Raw genomic sequence first — 24,369 nt, 5'->3', positions numbered from 1 at the left:
GTATTGAGGTGCCCAAAACTGGACACAACACTCGAGCTGTGGCCTCACCAGTGCTGAGTACAGGGGGACAATCACCTCCCTACTTCTGCTGGTCACACTATTTTTGATACAAGCCAGGATGCCATTGGCTTTCTTGCCCCCCTGGGCACACGGCCGGCTCATATTCAGCCCTTTGTCAACTAGAACCCCCAGGTCTCTTTCCTCCAGGCAGCTCCAGCCACACTTCCCCCAGCCTGTAGCGCTGCAGGGGGTTGTTGTGGCCCAAGTGCAGGACCTGGCACTTGCCCTTGTTGAAACTCATGCCATTGATCTTGGCCCAGTGATCCAATCTGTCTAGGTCCCTCTGTAGGGCTTCCCTATCCTCCTGGGGGTCAACACTCCTGCTTAACTTGGTGTCATCTGCAAACTTGCTGATGATACACCCTATGTCCTTATCGAGATCATCAATAAAGACGTTAAATAGAAATGGTCCTAACACAGAGCCCTGAGGCACACCACTAGTGACCGGCCGCCAGCTGGATTTGAATCCATTGAGCACCAAGAGTCAGTCCCCAGCCCAGAGCTGGTCACTCGCAGCACACTCTCTGTATCATCCCAGCAGCTCAAGGCTTTTCTTTCATCTAGATGAACTAAGCTGACACACAAGCAGGGAAAACATGGCTCTAAGCCACATCAGTCCTATACAGCTGGGCCTCCAGACAGCTGTTCAAAACAGGCACCTGTGAGCACAGTCATCTTTCTGACCAGCAGATAAAAACTCCCAGGGAAAGAAATAACAGAAGAGCCATCCTCATTCATTCCAGCTCACATCTATAAACAACTCCTTCAGATTCCATTTTTTAAAAGGATATTAAAGTGTCATCTGCTGAGTGGAAGCTGTTATTAGATTCCACTTAGTCCAAAGTAGCACAAGGCTTTTATCACACCACAGTATCACTCCTTAAAGTGGAAACAAGGGAGAGAAAAATATCTGATGATATCCAGCTGTGAAATAGAAATCATGGGTCAATCAGGCTTACCCTTTGAGAAACACTTATTGCAGCATGTGTACAATCCATCTGCTTCTAAGTTGAACTTCCCATCTAATTTCCATATCCCTCCTTACCTCATTTTTATAAGCACGCCAAGAAATTTTTCTGATCAGATTTTTTTCTATTTTTGAAAAATAGGTTTTATATACACTGATAAAATTCCTGTAATTAGAAAATCCATTTGCTTTGGGAAAAGAGTGGCAGTTGTTTTCTGTTCCAAGCAGAACATAAGTAATGGGAGTCAAAAATCAGGCAACTAATCACAGAACTTAAACTTCTGATCACGTCAACTACTAGTTAATGAACAAGTGATTTTTGTAGTTTTGAATAATAAACTTGCTCTTTGAAATTGCAATGTCTACAGACAGCTCCCAAATGAGATCAAAATTGATGAAAAATTAACCACAGAATCAGAGGAACAGTAACAATATTAGAAAATAATTTAAGGTACAGCATAAAGATCTGGTAGGGGAAGCAACGTATATAGAAGTCCTGCTTGACTTGATAAAGTCTATGATTATGTTTTAACATGACTTTGACGGTACAGCCTCTATACACCAGATGCCCATAAAGCATATGGACATTTTCTTTTCTTATGTCTTCCCCTCTTACTCGTGGAGGTAAAGACACATGCCATCTCCGTAAGTGACATCTTGTCATGCTTTGTGGCTTACTGAGTCTGTTCTGGCATCTCACACAGAAAACAGAAGCAAATGGTGGACGCAGAGGGCACTACTCCATCTCCACAACTGTGTACGGAAGACTCAAGTGCTGCAACACTCCCTGGAGTTGCTTAAGGACAAGTCATCCCCCTCTTAAGCAGGTGCAAAAAAATACTACGGCAGATTTTGGATGACATTCAGAAGCAGGGGGACCCAGCACCTTGAGGGTGTCACCTGAGAGATGTAGCTAGTTCTCAGCTTCTGGCTCTGCTGAGTTCACGCACCATCTTCTTGGGTCCCCCTAAGCTCTACCTTAATTTGAGAAAGGCACATCACCTGTCAAAGATTGCAAACCCTTGTCGTCGGAAAGCTATTATGAGGTATGTTAATTTTTAAGCACTGTGACTAACCAAGCAGTGGTTTTACTTTCTGAGCCTTTATCTAATTCCTCTTTGGATGACGAAAACACTGCATTATTTTCACACTGATGGTAAAAATACCCTATTTTTTTCCGTGCACAACAATAGTGCTGTACACTTTTGTACCTATTTGTTTTCATGAGTAGAAACATGAATACCTTACAACTGTACACTACATGCCAGCCTACATATGTATTTGGTAATATGGTGCAAAAATCCATGATAGATTACAGGGCAACATGATCAATTGCACATAACATAGACCATATTACGATCATTTACTTCTTAAGCTACCTTGTTGCAGATAAAAATCAGATTAGGACCCCAGTGATAATTTCCAGTCCCACAGGCTCCATAATGGAAACAGACACAGAACCCAGTTCTAGATGCCAGAACATCCATTTTAACATTTTCCCTCCCAAACCCCATCTATGATAAGAACTGATACTCACCTTAACATGAAATGGTACATTTTAGCAGCCATTGAAATTTCTGAAGGACATTTGTATACCCAAATGAAATGCAAAACAATAGTTTAATGCAAGCTGAAAAGAATGACACTCTTAATTGTTCACCTATGCTCTATGCCCTGGCAACCTTCGTTCTTTCCACTCCTTACATATTCAGCTCTTATCACAGAAAAAATCCTTAACCTTACAAAGCTGCTGTATCTCTACTTATTTTTCATAAGTACTATAATTATTTCCTACATTGCCATCAAGTTTATCAATGCAACTACCAACATATATGTCTGTCCTTTGCAAATGACACAGCAGGCTGAAGAAGGTGACTAATGTCTGAGTGCAGAACACCGCATTTGTTGTCTTAGATACACTTTCCAACATTGAATTGTATACTGTTCTGCGTGGGTAAATAGAAATGCCAGAGCCTTGTCAACTGACCATCCAAAATACTTTTTTTTTAAGTATCATTATGTAACAAACTTCTGTAATTGAAACAAGACCCTGAATACAGAACAAATGAGTATTAATTCATACCTCATCATGCTGCCAACAGTTAACCACATGACTAATACCACGTGTAGCTTGAAGCAAGAAAATGTATTTTTTTGCCTCTGCTAAATTGATCTGGGTTATTATATGTTCGTGATTGATCATTCCGAAAGCAAGAATGTAGAAACTGTCCTGCAAACCAAAACAGAAGAACCACAAAAGTTCTTATTAAGTATTCATTTTTGTAATACATTTATCTTCTTTTGCATTTTCACTGCCTCTAAAATATATTGTCCATGACATTTGCATTGCATAACTGATACCGATCTATCAGTTAAGACATATTATTTTACCACTAAGTAACTTTAGAATTCTTATGCATTGCTTATTTTGAAATAAAATATTTAATAATAAGCTCCATAAAGATTGTTTTCTGTTCCTGATCACAGTAAAATTCGAAGAGGGCATAAAAGGCATTGAAAGGGCTTATCAGCTGACAGTCAGGAGATTTAACAGTGGAGTGCTTTCTAACGTCACCTCTAAATTGCTTACATTATTTTTTGCAAGTGACTTTACACATTAAGATTATTATATTATTCTATCTTGAACCACTCTTTGTTTGACTTGGTAAAGTAAGCACTGACATACTGATCCCATACTGTGGATGCAACCTACCAGCCATCAGCCCAATGGTACAAACCAATTTGACTCACAGCACCCTTGTTAAAATATTGTGATTGGTGTCTTCTGGTGACCTTAACTTCACTGGAGTTGAAAACTCTTCCAGTACTGTAAGAAGCAATTACCAATATTTACATGGGTAACTTTTTGGCAAATGCTAGATTTCACTCTCCTTTTTAAAACAATGACTCATGACAAGTAAATGCAACAGATGTCAAAACTTGTTGAAACAAGGACTTGAAAAACTGAAATCTGATATTAAAAATTTAAGAGTTTTCAGCTATTGGTAATGAAAAGGTGAAACTTTTTCCTACTTAGTAGTAGGCTCAGAAGATCCCTCTCCTTTCTCACACTGGTAAGAACTTTCATAAAGAATTGCAAACTTATCTGTAAACTGAAGAACGGGAAGGTCTGAGCTCTTAAAAACCGTGAAGAGATGGAGAATGGGCTGCAAAAGCACACTAATTATCATCATTTTATCAGTGGCAGATCCAGAATCTCCAGTGGTTTAACAAGAAAGAAATAGTTATCCTTGATGAGGAACAAACCCCTATTGTCTTCTCCCCATTCCTCAGCAATGGTATCCCTCAGCTGAGGCTTTTGTACAGTTACAACATGTTGTGGTACAAATAACAAATAACATTGTCTCACTTCACCAAATCCGAGTTCCTGGAATTTTGTACATCTAATTCAACAGCCTGTCGTGGTTTCAGCCGAAATCACCACAACCAGACCAACAGATGGCCCTTCCCACCCTCCCCCAAAAGAGGAGAGGAAGAGATAAGGAGATTCCAAAGTTGAGAATGAACTAACCTACTTTAATGAAGAATTAATATTAAAATAAAAAAAAAAAAAAGAGAAGAAAATAATGAAATAGATACAACATATACAAAACTGTATCGAGCTTCCAGGATGACAGTCCCATCACTGGCAGGCACTGGGGAAGTCCCAGACTGGACCCAGTGGTGGATGGGAACTGGATTCCAGCTCTGGAGCCAGGAACACACTGATCAGGATCAAAGGCAGATGGACAGACAGGGTTCTCTTTGGACGTCGGCCATTGCAGGAAGAATTGACCCTTTGGTCCCTCAGCTTTTATACTGAGCATGGGGCAGATGGGATGGAACACCCCAGTTGGTCAGGTTTGGGTCACCTGTCCTGTCCACTCCTCCCCACAGATGTGACCCTTCTACGTTTTTTCCATTTCTGACCCTCTAAGGGGCAAATAATGAAAATTGGCTGCCCTTGGTTGTTATAGCAATAAGCATAAGCAAGGGCCTCTCTGCACACCATTCCTTGGCATGGAGCACAAACGTTGGTCTTACCACTCTGAGAACGAGCACTTTTCTCCACAATGTGCTGTTAATTTCAGAGAGTTAGAGGAGGCCTAGCTAAAATGTAAAATTACAGAACACAAAATTGGTCCAGATTTACTTCAAACTGGGACACAGCCTCCCAAAAGATTGGCCAATTTCTCCTTATCTTGTTTACTAGTTTCAAGGAGGCTCTTCAAAGCAAGGTTTTCTTTGTGAAAAGCAAGCTTTTTCAGTACTTTAAATGAACACCCCTGAAATCTCATCAGATGAAAAGCTGATAAAGCTTTGCTAGTTTGTATCATAGCTATTTCTACAATATGCTGAAGAACAAAGTGATGGCTTTGCATTTATAAGCAAAACGGTCTGTAGGTCTTCACAGAATTTATAGATGCTGGTGTCCTTAATACATCATTAAAATTCAGAAGTCATACTTAGAATAATTCATTAAAAATTCAATGTTCATTAAGTTTTTCCACCACATTTCTGCGTTATCTAAGATGGTCATAGCAGACACAGATTTAGGAGTGCTTCGCCCTATCTTTGCATTAAAGAGAGAAAAAATATTAGAAATGAGATCTCCAGAGGTCCCTTCCAACCCCATATGTTCTGTGATTCTGTGATTCAGTCCTTCAGCTGGAATTATCAAATATAGATTTCTTTCTTGCAGCCATGAATTGTATAAAAAGTCCTTCCCTCTCCTATGTAGTAAAGGAGAAAAATTATAACTGCGTTAAAGAAACCATATTGCAGCCTCTGCATCTGTCAGAAGAAAAGCAATTACGTGCTGTTGGAGTATTCTTGCCTGATATGGAATCCTGATCTCTGAAATCAACTCCTTTTTCACATTCATCAGGACACACTTTTAACTACACAATATAAAGCAAAGCTAATAACTTTCATATGAAAGTAGTGGAGATTCACCTGAAATGCAGTTCCTCTCAAAGATTTTCTAATATAGTCTCATTTAGGGAAATGCTGCGCCCTTGCATTAACTTCACAGCAACTTTGTGGCTAGAAGGGCTGATCCCAAACAGCAGGAGAATGTACATATTTGCAGCACAGCCCCCTATCTGGCAATCTGGTGAGACTTTATAAACTGCAGGGCACTTTTATTTTCAATTTTTAAAATAACAGATTGCAAACATTATTATTTCTGCAATGAAAAATTGCTGTTGTCAGCTACCAGCATGATGGGAACAAAACTACTCAAATACGACATTCGTTTCCATTGTTTTACTTGCTTGCACCTAACTGATTTATAAGCTGCTTAGCTTTGCTTTTGAAAAGAAAAGCATTACTCATAGAAGAAAAATAGTAGGTTCTGGGGGGTAATCATTACCAGCCTGGTTTTGCCACTGCTGCCATGACCTCTAGAAGTTTTTAGAAGGATTTTTTTTTAATACAAAATTACTGTAAGCTTTGATACGTGAAGAGGTGAAACAAACACACAGGTAGAAAGGTTGAAATATCACCACTATCTGCATTTCACTGAGAGTTTTAAAAAAAGCAGTGACCGTATCTGTATGGGAAACACAAAGGAATACCATCCTATTAAAGAAGAAGAAAAAGCTAGCATTTATCACAGCAGTCCTTGTTTTATTATACTGCACTAAACACTTAATGGTAAATAAATTACACTGATATCTTGCCACACAAAGTGCAGGTTTCTTCAACCTTCCTTCACAGATGAAGCTGACATACAGTATTTTCTTCTAAAAAATCTGGACTGACAAAACTGGGAGGGGTTACAGCAAGCTAAAAAAGGAATTTTTGTTCTCTTCCCCAGTAAATCTTTGGGGAAAAAAAAGGGAATTACTCTTTAGACACATAAAGAATGTTACGCCAAAACATTGCAGAAGATAACCTGGAGGCCAAACAACAATACAGTGAGCTTCTGTTGTGCAAACACATTTGTGATTTGCAGCATTTTACCATGATTTTGTCCAAGATAAAGCATAAACAATGTACTAGTCTGTCTACCAGGATCATAGAATGGTTAGAGTTGGAAGGGACCTTAAAAGATCATTGAGTTCCAACCCCCTGCCCTGGGCAGGGACACCTCCCACCAGAGCAGGTTGCTCCAAGCCCCATCCAGCCTGGCCTTGAACCCCTCCAGGGATGGGGCAGCCACAGCTTCTCTGGTTCCAGTGTCTGACCAACCTCACAGCAAAGAATTTCTTTCTAGTATCTAATCTAAATCTCCCCTCTTTCAATTTAAAACCATTCCCCCTCATCCTATCACTACATTCCTGATAACGAGTCCCTCCCCATCTCTCCTGTAGCCCCTTTAGGGCCGTTATGAGGTCTCTCCTGGAGCCTTCTCTTCTCCAGGCTGAACAACCCCCACTCTCTCAGCCTGTCTTCATAGGAGAGGTGCTCATCATTTTCATGGCCTCCTGGGGACCTGCTCTAACAGGTCCATGTCCTTCCTGTGCTGAGGACACCAGAGCTGGACACAGTACTCCAGGTGGTGTCTCATGAGAAAAGAGTAGAGGGGCAGAATCACCTCCCGTGACCTGCTGGCCACACTTCTCCTGATGCAGCCCAGGATGGGGTTGGCTTTCTGGGCTGCCAGCTCTCACTGCCAGCTCAGGATGAGCTTCTCATCCATGAGCACTCCCAAGTCCTTCTCCTCAGAGCTGCTCTCCAGCCATTCTCCACCCAACCTGTATTTGTGCCTGAGATTGCCACGTCCCAGGTGCGGGACCCTGCACTCGGCTTGGTTCAACTTCATGAGGTTTGCATGGCCCCACCTCTCCAGCCTGTCCAGGTCCCTCTGGATGGCATCCCTTCCCTCCAGCACGTCGACTGCGCCACCAAGCTTGGTGTCGTTGGCAAACTTGCTGAGGATGCACTCAAACCCACTGTCCATGTCTCCAACAAAGATGTTAAACAGCACTGGTCCCAGTACCAACCCCTGAGGAACACCATTCATCATTGGCTTCCACTTGGACATTGAGCCGTTGACTACAACCCTTTGAGTGCTGCCATCCACTGAGTGGTCCATCCATCACATTTCCAATTTAGAGACCAGGATGTCATGTGGGACAGCGTTGAATGCTTTCCATAAGTCCAGGTAGATGACTGTTGCTCTACCCTTGTCTACCAATGTTGTGGCAAATCGTAAAAGGCCACCAAGTCTGTCAGGCATGACTTGCCCTTGTTGAAGCCATGTTGGCTGTCACCAATCACCTCCTTATTTTCCATGTGCCTTAGCAGAGATTCCAGGAGGATCTGCCCCTTGATCTTGCCGGGCACAGAGGTGAGACTGACCGGCCTGTACTTCCCTGGGTCTTCCTTTTTTCCCCTTTTTGAAGATGGGGGTTATGTTTCCCCTTTTCCAGTCAGCGGGAACCTTCACTCAAAGTTCCAGCTCCAGGCAGCTCCAGTTTGTCTTTCGTGTGAGAAAATCATATGAAAAAATCCAGAACTGAGGCTTTTCTGATAATGTTGAAAAGAATGAGCCAAAGATGTTCACATTCTAATTGTGTGAATGTTGAAAAGAATGAGCCAAAGATGTTCACTTTCTAATTGTGTGATGTGTTACTGTGGGAACGAATTAGCTCACACGAATCAGTGCCTCACCTTAGACGCAAAACAAACGCAGTGATGTGTCTGAGATTTTCACATTCCTGTTCTACAGATGTTTTGACACTAGCAGTTGGATGCAATCACCAGTTACCATCTAGATCAGTCTTCCTGCAGCAGTCAATGGTGAAGATGAAAAAACAACTGACCAAGAAAATGACTCAGTTTGGAGGGCTCTTTACATACACACTCTGCCAGCAGATGTTAGTAGCTCCAAGCTTTAAGAGCTAGGGAAATGTAATTTCATCTTAGATTGCAAATGTTTTTTCCACAGTTTGTTTTCCCATTGATTTTACTGTCATCTGGCTTTCTTTTCTTTAATATTTTACTATGTTTCTTTGAAAACTAGGCACTTTTATGATTAGTTTAGTTTAGTTCGGCCAAATTGTAACAGGCAAAACTCCCGTTGACTTTAAAATTGAGCAACAGCTTTAGGATTATTTTTCCAGAAGATTAGATCCAATTTGGCTCTAGTCCTACACATCTTTTCTCCTTAATTCCTTTTTCAAATCTTCCAACATCTGGACAGAACATGGGTGGACTCCTTCGTCACCTTCAATAGGACTGAAACCTACTGCTTCTGTTCACATAATTCATTTTTGATGTAAAGGGTTCTGGGAATACTACACTGAGGCTGTACAGAAAATAAAACAGTTGTTCAGCACGGGGAGAGACCTTGGACCATGCTCACAGTATAGCAGAGAATTCCACCAGGTACACGCATACTTGCCATGAATCAGCTTCACACACAGTTAAAGAAAAACTTTGCCCTCTCCTGTTCTGCTAAGGACGCAAATTTAAAGCTTTGGAAAAAACAGTTCCAGTTGCCATACAGCAGTGCCACACGGCCACTGCCTCACAGCAAATTAGGGGCTCTTTGGACCATGAAGACAGACTTGATGAGGTAAAAAGAAATGTAGGGACTGAATGAAGACATCTGTAACAATCAATTATTTTTATGAAACAGAAAAGTCAGATGTGTCACACGCAATTTGCTAGAAGTCTCTTCTAAAACACAAATTGCTATTTCACCCTTGGCCTCTTGATTGAAAGCTATTCTGTGGCTGGAAAACACGGAAGGATCAGCTGGGAGCTCCCAGGGCAGTAGGTATGTGGCTGCTGCAACAGTGGTATTGACTTGAAATAACAGAATGCCTTACACTGAAATAGATGACGCTTGACTAAACCAAAGCTAATGATCAAATCCTACATTTCAGCTCAATAGTAAATAAATGTTACTGAGGCTAGTCTGTCCCTTCAGGAAACATTTAGAGGACTCACACACTGGAAATTACATATCAGCACTATGTTTTGGGTATTAAGTTATCAACTGTTATTTCATTTATTGATTCAGCTAAAAAAAAAGTACTCCATAGTTTGCTTAGGTGAGAAATTAGTCCAGGGATGCACTCCTTAGACAACTCCAAGGTGGCTTGCCTGTGTGGAGACTCAGTTTAAGAGAGGATTGTTGGAGAAGATGTGCAAGAATACAAACCAGTAAAGTCAACCTAACAAGACTTGATACGATATACTAACTAAAACTTTCTAATTAATCAAACTTTTTACATATGTGCCTTTTTTGGTATACATTGGTAATAAAGCTTTTTGTATTGACATGCCATAGATCTGCATTTCTTACCTCTATAGTGCTTGCTCTCACAGAAGCCAATCAACCAGGAAAGCATATAGGGAGTCCAAACAACATTCTTATGGATTTTTCAAATTAATCTTTTGGGACTTTTCTGTGAGCAGATACCATATTTCCTTATAATCACTGTGTTTCATTCATTCATGTTTAAAGACTGAATGTTTTATTAAACTTTGTTTAAAACATTTTGGTAAAAATCTCGTTAAAAATCATGGTAGCCCTTGAATTAAAAATAAATAGAACTTGAAAACTAACTATAAAAAAGCAATTGCCATTCATAGAGGGCAATTGCAAAAGTTTTGGCCAATATCTTAATCAATCAAGTGAAGCAAACAATTTTTGCTTAAGTATGCAAACAGCATAGTAAATGGTGAAGAAGTAGTAGAAGATGCAAGTGCTGTAACACAGACTATTTTAGATGACTTACAAATGTGGGCTTATCTAAATCACATGCCTTTTAACACTGGTGAAAGCAAGATGATACATCTAGAAACAAACAATATACATCACACTTACAAGTCTCTCTGAGAAGGACTTAAAATCACATACAGCTTGTAGACCATGTCCTCTTGGAATTACTAGGAAGCAAGGAGGGTTAATGTAATACACAAATATTTTGGCAGAAGAAAAATGCTGAATTAGTAATCTAATACCAGTAGGATTAGAGGAAAAAATAGGGAGCTTGTACATAATACTATGCAAACTACTTCTGGGTGAAATATTAAATTATAGACTGGAATATGCTCTCCAAAAGAAAAGCTGCCAAAACTTGCAAAGGGTTCAAGAAGTCTGAAATACATGTATTATCATGACAGGCCGTAAAACTCTGATCTTAATCTGTAAAAAAAAAAAAAAAAAAAGTGTTTGAGAGGTGACTTAAAAGTGACTTGGTTGTATTTAACTGGGAAAAAAGGATTTCTGAATTTCTGACAACAGAAGGAATTTTACTGTATCGGGGAAATACACAAGAAGGTATAATCACTGGGAACTGGAGTCAGGCAAACAGAGGAGAAATAAGATACATTTTCCTCTAACTGTGAACAGTGAACCCTTTGGAACAATGTGTTTACAGATGTAATGGACCAATACTAATTTGATATCTTTTTAAATGAAGAGTTGATGCCTTCCCATAAGATACTCACTTTTCCAGGATTTAAGACACTGACTAGCGGGCAGATTGTATGGCCTTCATTAGTCGACAGTGCAGACCAGATGGCTGTAGATATCTCTCTGACCTCTAAATTACTGAAATGCTAATAACTACACTCAAAAAATGTTTGGAAAACGGGGATGCAGAAGAGAGAGGAGATACCAATGCTTAGGAGCAGACCAAAAGCTTAACGAGCCACTGAGAACCAGCATGAACACATTTCAGTCCCATATCTCCATAGGGGTTAGGGCTGGGAGAGACATGGGGATTTGTTTAGAGACTGTTTGTTCTAGATAAATAGTTTCCGGGATCTAGTTAGAAGTATTTATAAAATCCTTTCATTAGCTAAGAATAGAAAGTAACTACAACAAGCAACATTTTTTCAGGTTCATGTAAGACAGCCCGTCTTCATCTGGCCACTTGCTTCAGTAATTAGTCATACCTGGCCTGTTGATTACAGTCTCATTGTAACCAGACCAGGATTTATCACACTGAGCATGACGACAAAAATCCGACCATGAATAATGGGCTTAGTTTTGTGGACAGCAGCAAAGTTTATATACTTAGCTGCAGTCAATAAATACTAAAAAATAATGCGGAAATATAATATATGTATGCTCTTATATATATTATATAACACTAAAACACACAATTTGTATGTAATTATGAATATAGATAAAATAACAGAAATATTACACATTAAGAATAAAAAGCCTTCTGTAATTTCCACTACTCTGGCAAATGAGAAGTATATTTGCTTTTAATAACTCCCCATAGCTTTCACCCACACTCCAGTTTCTACTTGTTCAATTGCCATATATCATAATTTCCTGTCATTTAAACCACCAAGTCGCACTTTCATTTCCGGGGCTCCTTCTGAATAGCCTAAAAGCATCAGCAAAACTGTGAACAGCTGATTCCCTCCTCTTTTGTCAATGAATGTCTCCAGCTGTTTTTTGAAGTTTATACCTTTCTTGTAAGGTGTTTCAGGTTGCCCTTCATATTCCGGTGTCCAAGCAATAACCACTGAAACCCACCACATCTAAATGACTTAAAATATTTCAAAATGCCACTTTGACCCCTCATCATATTTAAGCCTTCAAATACCTTTGGACTCAGAGTATTTGTATCCTAATTTCTATATAGAATCATAGAATCATTCAGGTTGGAAGAGACCCTTGGGATCATCGAGTCCAACCATCTACCCTACTCTACAAAGTTCTCCCCTACACCGTATCCCTCAGTACTGCATCCAAATGTCCCTTAAACACATCCAGGGATGCCCATCTCCCTGGGCAGCCTGTTCCAATGCCCAACCACTCTTTCTGTGAAAAATTCCTTCCTAATGTTCAGTCTAAACCTCCCCTGTTGGAGCTTGAAGCCGTTCCCTCTCGTTCTGTCACTAATTACCTGTGAGAAGAGACCAGCCCCAACCTCTCTACAGTGTCCTTTCAAGTAGTTGTAGAGAGTGATGAGGTCTCCCCTCAGCCTCCTCTTCCTCACACTAAACAGTCCCAGCTCCTTCAGCCGCTCTTCATATGATTTGTCTTCCAGGCCCTTCACTAGTTTCGTTGCCCTCCTGCATGAATCCTCACAGAAAAATGTGAAAAATAATAGGGAAACTTTCTCCTGATATCGCTTCTGTAAAACTTTACCTGAAATTTTATGGTTTATATGTGATCGTTAGACATTTCCAGCAAGATCAATACTGGCTGTGGAAGAAAAAGCTCTTCTATTGGTTTCCAGTACATGAGAGAACTTGACTGTTCAAAATCAGTCAAAAGGTTGCTTTTTAAAGAAATTTAGTTTGTTAAGATTAAAGTTAAGAAACAAGTAAAGGAACTGACAGAAAATCTTACAGTATAGTCGCTACAGCAAAGTGAAGTCACTGAAATCTCTTTCACAATTTTGTGTTTGGTCAAACAGTGAAGCAATGTAGATAATTGCTATTTAGAATCCCATAAACAAGGACAGCTATTTACCCTGGAGAGCTAAAACTCCTCCAGAAAACAAAGAGTTTAGAAAAGAAGCCGTTTTCCATAAACAGTTACATTTTAACATAAGATACAAAGCCAAATTTTGCAAGATCTTTGCAACTGAAAAGCACCATGCAGAAATTACTGTATGAAGAAACAGATTCCTTCATACAAAACTCTCAGTTTAAAATCACTATCTGATCCAGGTTGACTAATTTTAACTGCTGGAGGCTAGATGTAAAATCAGGCTAAACTAATACTACCAGGTTTAAAAATCTGAATTTTAAGTGGCTGTGGCCAGAAATACCAGGTTTTTTTACATTAATTTGTTAGAATACTCCAAATAAAGGAGTGTTTCGGTGCCATCTGTCAGGATTCCTCCAATGAGCTGGAAGAAATTAGCCTATATGCTTCTTATATAAAGCATGACGTCAAATCTCAGTATCGGTTCTCAAAAGAGTAAAATTCTTAAAGGTAGACGTAAATGTGCTGTTTCTTCAGTGCAATGAACCCTTAAGATAAGTTTGTAATCAGACTGATAATGCTTGATTAATACTTGATTCAGGAAATAAATTCCAAAACAAATTCCGCCCTCTACCCTCTCCTAAGCTAGAGCTTGAAATCTGAGAGAAAGAAGTTTTAAAAAACGGTAAGATGTAAAAATGTAAAAGACTTTTCTTTTGGAAGAGGCTGGAATTCTTTTTCTGGTACTGCTTATGGGGAAAAATGAGCAAAGCCTCAGACCGACCGATTTCTTCAGACAAAACAATCTGAAGACAGGCAAGAATTTTCTTGTTCAGGGAATGAAAATGACAGCAAATGGTAAGTGCAATTGGGAACGATAAAAACAACATGGATTCTTCACTCTAACTGAAAGTCAAGAGAACTCAGAGACTTCAGTTACTTCCAAATCTTGGAATAATCTTGCACCAAAATATTTAAACTCTTGAAGAAATTTCAGTGCAAGTCTTGTGAAAAGACTTCTTCACCAGCTTCTTCACCTGCATATCTTGACTCCTGTAGGGGCCTTTCTCTGCTGCAAGCAGAGTTGCTGCAGGACACTTACCAATATGGACAAGATATCAGCAAAGAACTCTTTTGTGATTACAATATAATTGTGATGAAGATCAAATGGAGCAAAATTACAGCGCTTCCTTCTCAATAAGTAAAACAACTTATAACTAGACGAGTTGCAAAATTAAAATTATTGCCCCATAACGTACAGATATTTGTTAAATAAATTTAGCAGTACCTGCATTGCAAGGATTTTATTTTCCTTTGTATACACACGTTTCTTTGTCAGATTTGAATGAAATTTCTGCAAGCTGACCTCCTCTTGCTCTTCCGCACGCTTGGAGCGCCTCTTTCACTCCAGTGCATCAGTTTTAAGAAACTATCTTTTTAAAGGTTGCAGAGCTGTAAAGTCACCTAGGGTCTGCAAATTAAAGCACTAAGAAGGAATAGCATCTAAATTGTTAATATGCTGTCAGATTATGAAACACCATCAACAGGTGGGACACCTCAACACGGGTGTCAGTGGTAAGAGAAGCATGGGGAACTGCTGCAGCATAGCACAGCAGTCCAACATTTTGTTATCTGTCCTGTCTATTGGAGAGCCAGTCAAAATCTTGCATAAGGTGACTGCAAAATTTTGCATCGCGCGAGGTGATACTAACTAGGAGACAAGACCAATGATCATATGAGACAAGAACATATCCAGGGCTAAATGACGCTATTACAGGACAGGTGTGGTGACAGGTAACTTTGAGGCTCCTCTGCCTCGGAGCCTCAAAAACAGCACCAGTGCAGCTTCAGATCCAGGAAGATGTTCTGCTTCAAACTGGCTTGTACCACACCAGAGCCAATTCACTTGAGTCTCGTTTTCTGAAGTGCTGAACACCTGCAGTTTCCTCTGATTTCCGTTGGTGCAGAGGGCACTCAGCGCTTCCGAAAACTGAGCATTATGCATGAGCAGACACGCTCTGAAGAAGCAGATGCTCCACAAAAGCCAAAACTGCCATCACTTACACAAGCCCTGTGAGTTCCCTCCAGAGGAGAGTTTGAAGTGGGAAGCTTCAGAGAGAGATGTTTAAATACCTCCAGCAACTACAGAACAGGAATAGAGATAGGAAAATAACAATGTCACCGTTGCTACTGTTAGCCTTGCAGGATTTTAGACATCCAAACAAAACGGGTGGTGCTGAGTCTCTCCGTGTTATCTGGCAGGCAAAGAAACAAACTGCAGCAGTTCCAATAGGACAAATAATTTTACGTTTGGACGGGACAGTTTGACACAAGAGGTGGATTTCTGAAACAGTGTATGAGGAAACATTCCTGTCATCTTAATGAAAGAAGGAAATCAAAGGAAGGAACTGCATTGCTAACAACAGAAAAAAACAGAATGGTGTGATTCTACAAGCACGCTGCTTCAGTGATTTCACAGTAAAAAAAAATGATTTAAGTAACATTTGCCTAAAATGCACAGAAATATCAATTAAATACAAACACAACTTTCTGAGGTAAAAACAATAGCAGCTAGTATTGGTTAGCTCACTGCTTAGTTTTCATTAAAGTGCTCTATAATGTGCACTCTGAGTTAGGAGCTGGGTCTCTCTGTGTACGTGTGGCCCTACTGTAGGGACTTTAGAACTACAGCTTGTCCCTCTGCAACTGGCAACCAAATACAGGAAGATTTCAATTTATTTGGAACAAAAGTCTTCTACATGCATGAGGGATACATTAGGGATGTAGGTATTATGGTGTTTTTGGTATTTGAGGTGACCCTGTTTTTAAGGGACTAACACCACTATAAGGTGAGAACGACCAAAACCCAAGCTAACTCTTACGTGATAAAATCTGTCAGGTTGCACCACTTTTTAGAGTCCACTTTCTTCATCATCTCTTCAAAAGATTTTCCACAGGCAGGCAACTTTTCTAACATGAGAGATTCATTGCAGAGATTAGCCTGTTGACGTGCACCTAGGTAAAATCAGAAAGCACCTTAAATCTCAAACACGGATTTAGAGGAAGCAGACAAACCCATCACTCACAAACTCCTTCACGTAATTCTGCTTGTCATCTATATTGTTGCAAACATAACATTCAATTTTCTAGATAAAATATACCTTTATGTAAATTTATTAAAAACATAACTTCATATCACATACTATAGGTTACCATATCTAGTATCATCTTTTAGACAAAGCATAGAGGAATCTACCTAGTCACTTTTCTAATCTTAGCTTCTACTAATACTAACTTATTATTGCCCATTTGCATTTATAGTTAAAAGCTAACTGGAGTTACTGATCGTATACTTCAGTGTAGGAAGCACTTCTCAAGCCTATAGAGACATGTCCCATGGACCCATGTGACTGTAAATGAACTTGGATGTCAGAAACATTTGTATATCTTCCCAACTAAAGGGTTCAAAATCCCACAGTCACAATTAAGCTTCTTTCTGTAGTATATCTTTAGGATATACTAAAAGGAATTATCTACCATTATCTGATGTTGATGTTACACGCATACAGCTACTTGCAAAGAAAGAGTTAACCTTGACTTGAGCAACCATCTATCTTTTGCAATCTCTAATGGCAACTCCACAATATTTAGAGTCAAAGTCAAAGGTTTTTCTCATTCAGCCCACACCTTCATTGGAATACAAAGATAGTATTTTGACATTTCTTATAAAATTAAAAGTCTGAAAAAAATCTATTCAGACTAAAACATTTGATTTTAATAAGGCTGAAACACTTTGTCTTGCCTTATGTTCACAATTTCCCTGTTTTGATTGCTCTTCTATATACAAAATGCATACATTTTGTAAAACGTTAAAAATTACCTGTAACAATGTGCATGTCAACATATTTAATACAAATGCCTAAATTAAATTAGTCAGGCAAAAAAAAAAAAAACAAACTGCCCTAAATTAAATTAGTCAGGCAAAAAAAAAACCAAACTGTGATTTCTTCTCAGTACAGATCTGAGAAAAGGATTTGCCTGAACAAAACTGCAACCCTAACAAACCTCTTAGGTGTCAGGCAACCCTCCTGAGAATTCTGGAGGAATAGCTTTTCTAAAGAATAAAGCCAAGGAGAACAGAACACTTTGTCCTTTTTTAATCACAGAAAAAAAGACATCTAAGTAGAGTCAGGTCTTGCACCTTTTTCTTCTGAACCTACATTTTCACTCAGACCCTATTTACAACGGTAAGAGGAGGTATTTCTTTTTCTTGGCTTAGTTGCTTTGAGAGCAGGATCCCATCATTGCTGAAAGAGCTGGGGGTTCTGATTTTACATGGTGACAGCCAAACACACTGACAGGCAAAGCGAGGTCAGAGTCACACAAGCCTTCACTTGAATAGAAGTCAGGCGCAGCCCTCACTCTGAACAGGGCCCTGTTCCTCACTCTTTAGTCCAAAAAAAACTTATGGCAAAATGACTGGTTTCAGGCTTCACATCATGACCAGCTGTCAAGAAGAAAGTGAACATCTCCTTTCAAAATGGCGCTTGTGATTGTAAAACACGCTCAAGTGCACGTTAAGTGTCTGTCCCACAAAGGAGATGGCTCCTCCAAAGCTGAGGCAGGAACATTTTGCAATTTAACTCCTGCTCTGGCAGCCAGCTGTTTAGTTGGGGCAATCAATGACTCAGTGAAGCCATGTGCCAAACGAGAGGCAGCAGTCACATCTGCCCAAAGAAATTACTTTGCTTTCACATACTTTCCAACGGCAGCAGGCCCAAAACCGGACGGCCTACACCACACCTGCGACCCCAAGCCTGCTATTTCATATGGACCACAAACCTCTCCAGGCATATGGGTGACTCAGTGAGACCCAACTCTACCTACCTTCTTTATCATGTCTGACTGCCAGAACTCTTAGAGCTGACACTAAGCCTTCATCCATGTCAGAAAAAAACAATAAAAATCACAACTACAATTTAATGATCAGTGAAAAAAAAAATGATGAAAGCTACAAATCACAGAATCACAGAATCTTCTAGGTTGGAAGGGACCTCAAAGACCATCTTGTCCAAAGATGATCAAAGCCAGTGTAATTTTGTCCTTGGGAAGCTAACATGACAGCACGGACCCTGCCTATGTAAGCATCCCCACCAATTCATCTGGCAGCTGTAGCAGCTATACTTTCCACAGCTAGATCTGCCCATGAACATTAAAGCTGGGCAGAATTCAAAAGCAGGTAAGAAAGTTGCATAGCGGGCAACTTAAATTCCACACCAATGCTTTGACAAAAGTTAGCCAAAGCTGCCTTTCCTGGCAGGGTATTCTAAATAGCCAGCTGTAACTTGATTTATAACCCTATAAATCCAACAGAATACAAGTTTCTCCTCCATTACATCATGTGTGCTGACAATTTACTCCAGCCCCTTGCCAGGGAGGTGTTTAAAAGGATTTTCCATGGCCTTGGTATTTTTGGTTCGCTGTATTTAGAGCTTCAATATTTTGCAGATTTATAGAAAAAGCTCTGATAAAGTCATTTGACAAGAACAATCTGATGATGTAAGTTTCAGACTAAATCCCGGACCAAAGGGGTTCAAAATTACGAATAATTCTGCAATTTTTACCATCACATTGAAACTGACCTTTACACTACAAAACTCTCTGTTCATACAGTCAATGGACAGTATCAGTTGTAAAAAATGTGTGCTGGTTGACCAATTGAAATGACATAGGATGAAAGCACTTCTCAATGGCTGCCATTAACAAAACAGAAACTTAAGTTTGTGTTTTAGAAGTAAATCTCACCTGCGAATCCAAGCATCATTAGACCGAATCCAAGCATCATTAGACCATTAACTAAGAGAAAAAAAAATAAAAACCAGAGATGAGTTAGAGATCTCCATACTATTACAAAAGAGAATTAGTGCAGATACAAGCAAACTTCAGCATAATTTAGGTTTCAACAGAATACTCAAAACATTCATTCAAACATTAGTTTTGGTTTTATTAAAGAGCGTGTCTGAATGGGAAAATAAACATTTAGAAAACATTATATTTTTAAATTTCTGTTTATCTATCCTTTAAATGGCTTAGTCATACAGACTTGTTACGGATCCATCCACACCACTCTTCTCTGTACTTTCCAATGTTAAGGATTAGAGACAGGGAATTTTTTACTTTAAGCTTCTTGAGTGTGAAAAAGTTGGAGAAGACAACACGTTCACTCACAATGTAGGCAAAATGCACATTCTAAAGTGTAGAAAAAAAAAATATCCTTTTGCTATTAAAATTAAGCAAGCACAGAATCATAAATGTGTGCTCTGTTCATTTAGAACTCTGTTCATTTAGAAATGTACTGCTGTGTTTGATGGTCTCCAACCTTTGCACAGTAAAGTCATAAATTTTGAAAAACGCTACATTCAAAACCCATAAGCTTCTCACACAGACAGTACACTAACACAGGTATGTCAGAACGGTACCCAAATGGACACACAGACTATACCAACAGGAGTTTTTTGATCAGCAATTTGCAGTACATCCAGACGGACTAAATTAACAGAAGCCTACTGGGTTTGCACAGCTCCAGCCACACGTAGGATTGTGTAAATGTAGCTAAGAAGGATGGGGATTCAAATATTTTTGATGTATCACTGAAAAAAAAAAAATTGCTGACAAATCTTTAAAGTGTTAACCTTGTGTCAGAAATTAAATCACTCATTTCAGGCAGATGGGTGCCTCCTTGTTTACACACACTGTGTCGCTCCAGTATGATGAATCAAGGTATATGTGGCAGAGTATCAGTCCCAATCACGTTGATATAGACTGTGCGTTAACTGAGATAAGCCCAGTTCTCAACTGAGCTAACTGCAAATTGTTTGTACGTACATCTGAGAAGAATTTAAATCCTTCTAAAGAATATATTTTTTTCTTCCCAACAAGCGTTAACTTCTGTCTCAGTTACTAATGAGCCAGAATGTACTGAAACTGTGAAGAGCAGGAATCCATGTATCAGAAAATTCTGTTGCATCCAAACTTACAGAGCTGAAACTCCACTCCACTCCACTCCACCATCCAAACTTACAGAGCTGAAACTCCACTCTGATGGCTGTATCTCTTTCACAAATAGAGCACTTTTCTTCCCAGACTATTAACTGTTATACTAGTAAATATACTTTAGTCCCTGGGTAGTTTTTTTCTTTAATCCTCACTTGAAAATGCACCTTATCAACTGCAGAAAACTGAAGCTCAAATTAAAAGTGCAAAATTTAGGAGGAAGCCAAACGCACCCGTTCTGAGGAATCAAGCCTAGATACACATAGGTGTCCACAATGCTCCACTTGGAAGAGCACAGATTGCACCTACAATTCTTATTCTATCAATTCCTACCACTGATCTCTAGATCCTTCATAGTTATTGCTGCAGTAATCCTCACAAGACCACGATGAGGCAAATAAAACAGGATTTACAATGCAAGAGAACTGGTAAGAGAAAATAACATGCCCATGTTTTACAGACAAGAGGTTGAGTAACCACCCCAGTGTCAGGCAGAGAAGCTGTGATAAATCAAGTACCAACTCAAGGCTTACAGCTTTGTGCTCACAAATCCCGCTGCTCACAGGAAAATGCGAATCCTGCAATTTCTGATCTGCTCATAACAAAGTAACACAGGATGTTGTGCGCCTATCCTCAAACAGAAGAGTCCAGGCACCTTCAGAGAAGTGTAAAACAACAATCCAGACCACCACCTGGGCTATCAGGCCCACCCCTCTTTGTCTTCTTTATTCCCAGATATCGAACTCATAATAAAGATTTAATCAGCTTGTTGGCTATGATAGTTTATACAAAAAGTATGACCTTTCCAGCAGTTCTTTTAAGAAGGAGCAAGTTCAGCCTATTTCTTGAAAGGCTGATGCCATCACGTCTCATTTAGAGGATACACAGAGGAAGGAAAGGTTGGAAGGTGTTGCCATGATCCCCAAATAAACAGTTGCCATACACTCCTACACAAACCAACATTTAAGGGAGGGAAAAGCAGGTTCCATCTGACTGCACCAGTAGCCTGCAAGTTAAATCATATTAATAACGGACCACCTCAACGGCCTTTAACTTTTATTTTCTTCATTTACTGCAGCAGCATGTATGATGGACCCTAGCATTAGCGGAATCAGATGCGAAGAGACCAACCAGTTTGGAGCCAGAGCAAGAGGAGAAGGAAAGCATCATCAAATGAAAGATGAGGAAAGATAGGTTTGAAGAGCCTCTTGAAAGAGAAAGAAGAAAAGATAAGCAAAATAAGATAAAGTAACAGAAAATAAGAAAAACCAAGAAAAAACCAAGTTTTTATTAACAACCTACTTTGAAATGTTCTCTATGAAAAAAAAAGAAAATCTGGTCCTAAACCTTCACTGCAGCCTCTTATTATCTGCTCTCTGCTCTTCCTTTGTAAACAGGCGTTCCTCTGACATTAAAAAGGGAATTCAGGATGGGATCCACAGCAATACATAAATTCCCTATTGGGATACACAGGAAGGTAACTGTCCTACAATTTCTCAAGTACACAAACTTGTTTTTCTGTGAAATGGATAAATATTTCTCAATGATTATTTTTCTGTTATACTGTTATTATACACTGGTATTTTTTCCCAGTGGCTTAAAAGTAGCACTGAAAGTCTTTGTACTGCAAATACTTCATAAATCTGAAGGAGTATTCAAATTCCTGTGTGTTCTTCCTACTGCACGTTCCTCCAAACACTTTTTAAAAATACTTTTGAAACCTTATATAAGTATATGAGGGAAATGTTACAATATTATTTACCCTTGCCTGAACATTTCTTCAGGATGCTGCTATTACTGACAGGGGAATAAGCCTTTTGAGTGGCTCCAATGCTTGCACAGAATACAAATACCAAATAATTCTTGTTTTACCTGACTGGTGTATGCAGCTTTTCACCAGCAATTACAACAGTGTAATCCTATGTATATTCTTCAAAATTTGTGATGGCTGATTCAAACCCAAATTTTTATCAATCATACTTTTCATAAGAAAAAAACAATATATAATGGCTTCAAGTTAAACCCCATGTCAAGACCCTACTTCTACACCTCTTTTTAAAGAAAATCCTTTAAAGGAAAATCCTAAAGAAATTACCATCATCTAATCTTTAACTATATGTCAGGACATCAGATCAATATTGGAAGTTATGCACTAAAGAAACACCTGCCTCTCTGCAGAATCTGAAGTTTTACTAATAGCAGCATGTTTCTGTGCAAGAAAAGCTCTGACATACGGTTCATGAAAGCAATAAAAACTGTAGTTTGAAATGGCAACTGTTGCTCTGCAGTCATGCCCCTATGATTTGCTGGAAACACAGGAGAGAGATTAATACTCTATTAATGTCATTTAGTCATACCGATCAAATCTTATTACCCCCAATTCTTTTATAAATCTGTTTTTAAATACTGAACAAGTCAATCTTAAGAGAAGTCTACCCATGTTTCTCCGGTTATTTCCATGTTACATAAAGTTACCTGTTGCATAAGTAGTATTAAAGATCATGTTAAATTCACCAATCTCTTATGTAAACCCCAAGTTATACCATTACAGCTTTTCTGGCAGGAATGTATAGACATTTCAGAGTATCTAAAGCATATGAAAGTCCCATGGAAACAACTCCACCTGTGCTCTTACACAAAGACAAGAGGCATCCCACTTCACCACAGCACTCTGGTTACAACTGGGGTGGGGTTTCTCTATTATCTGTCTTCCTGGGCATTTACGAGCTCAAGAACCTCATATCACCAGGGTCTATATGAATACAGAAGGAAAAGATGAGCTAACACAGGCTGCTTTCCAATGACTTCTCTAAAAGCCCTCTATGGGGAGCAAGTCAAATGCATGTGGCCAAGACACTCCAGGCTCTGAAGAAGCTGAGCAAACCTGAAACTTGATAGGAAAGCTAACAAAGGTCCCACAAAGGTCTGAGCTCACAGTCCTATTATTCAAAGGAGGAAAGACAAAACTGTTTGCTCAAATATATTTCATCAAACTTTTTTCCCCTGCATAATCTCTATGCCTAGCTTCAGCCAAATACCATCAGTAAGCACGTTTTAAAGGTACATGAAGGCATGTGATGATGATACTAAACTGAGGGGGGTGGCTGACACACCAGAAGGCCATACAGCGAGACCTGGACAGGCTGGAGAGCTGGGCAGAGAGGAACCTGACGAAATTCAACAAGAGCAAGTGTCGGGTGCTGCACCTGGGGAGGAATAACCCCCTGCACCAGGACAGGTTGGGGGTGACCTGCTGGAGAGCAGCTCTGAGGAGAAAGACCTAGGAGTCCTGGTGGACAACAGGATGCCCATGAGCCAGCAATGGGCCCTTGTGGCCAAGAAGGTCAATGGCACCCTGGCGGACATCAGAAAGAGTGTGACCAGCAGGTCCAGAGAGGTTTTCCTTCCCCTCTGCTCTGCTCTGGTGAGGCCCCATCTGGAGCACTGGGTCCAGTTCTGGGCTCCCCAGTTCCAGAATGACAGGGAACTGCTGGAGAGGGGACAGCAGAGGGCTACAAAGAAAACAAGGGGCCTGGAGCATCTCTCTTATACAAGGAGAGGCTGAGGGACTTGGGTCTTTTTAGTCTAGAGAAGAAAAGGCTGAGGGGGGATCTAATCAATGCTTATAAATACTTAAAGGGAGGGTGTCAAGAGGACAGGGCCGGTCTTTTTTCAGTGGTGCCCAGGGACAGGACAAGAGGAAATGGGCACAAACTTGAATAGAAGAAGTTCCATTTAAACATGAGGAGGAACTTCTTTCCTTTGAGGGTAGCAGAGCCCTGGAAGTGACTGCCCAGGGAGGTGGTGGAGTCTCCTTCTCTGGAGACATTCCAAACCCACCTGGACACGTTCCTGTGGGACCTCTCTGGGTGGCCCTGCTTTGGCAGGGTGGTTAGACTAGATGATCTCCAGAAGTGCCTTCCAACCC

General features: G+C 39.9%; 1 protein-coding gene across 7 annotated transcripts in view; it reads right to left on the bottom strand.

Annotated features, from left to right (window-relative positions):
• The window catches only part of RAMP3 (receptor (G protein-coupled) activity modifying protein 3), an 86,440-nt gene that overhangs the window by 20,149 nt on the left and 41,922 nt on the right, over positions 1-24,369 (bottom strand). For all 7 annotated transcript variants that reach the window (XM_014946986.1, XM_014946988.1, XM_014946984.1 and 4 more), the window contains 2 exons: positions 19,194-19,244; positions 16,271-16,403 (listed from right to left, as the gene is read on the bottom strand). In XM_014946986.1, the coding sequence (XP_014802472.1) occupies positions 16,271-16,403; positions 19,194-19,233 (173 nt within the window). In that variant the 5' untranslated portion in view covers positions 19,234-19,244. The remainder of the gene's footprint in view (positions 1-16,270; positions 16,404-19,193; positions 19,245-24,369) is intronic.

Source organism: Calidris pugnax, unplaced genomic scaffold (genome assembly GCF_001431845.1).
Source record: "Calidris pugnax isolate Ruff unplaced genomic scaffold, ASM143184v1 scaffold71, whole genome shotgun sequence".
NCBI lineage: Eukaryota > Metazoa > Chordata > Aves > Charadriiformes > Scolopacidae > Calidris > Calidris pugnax.
This window is presented reverse-complemented; position numbering and strand designations above follow the sequence as displayed.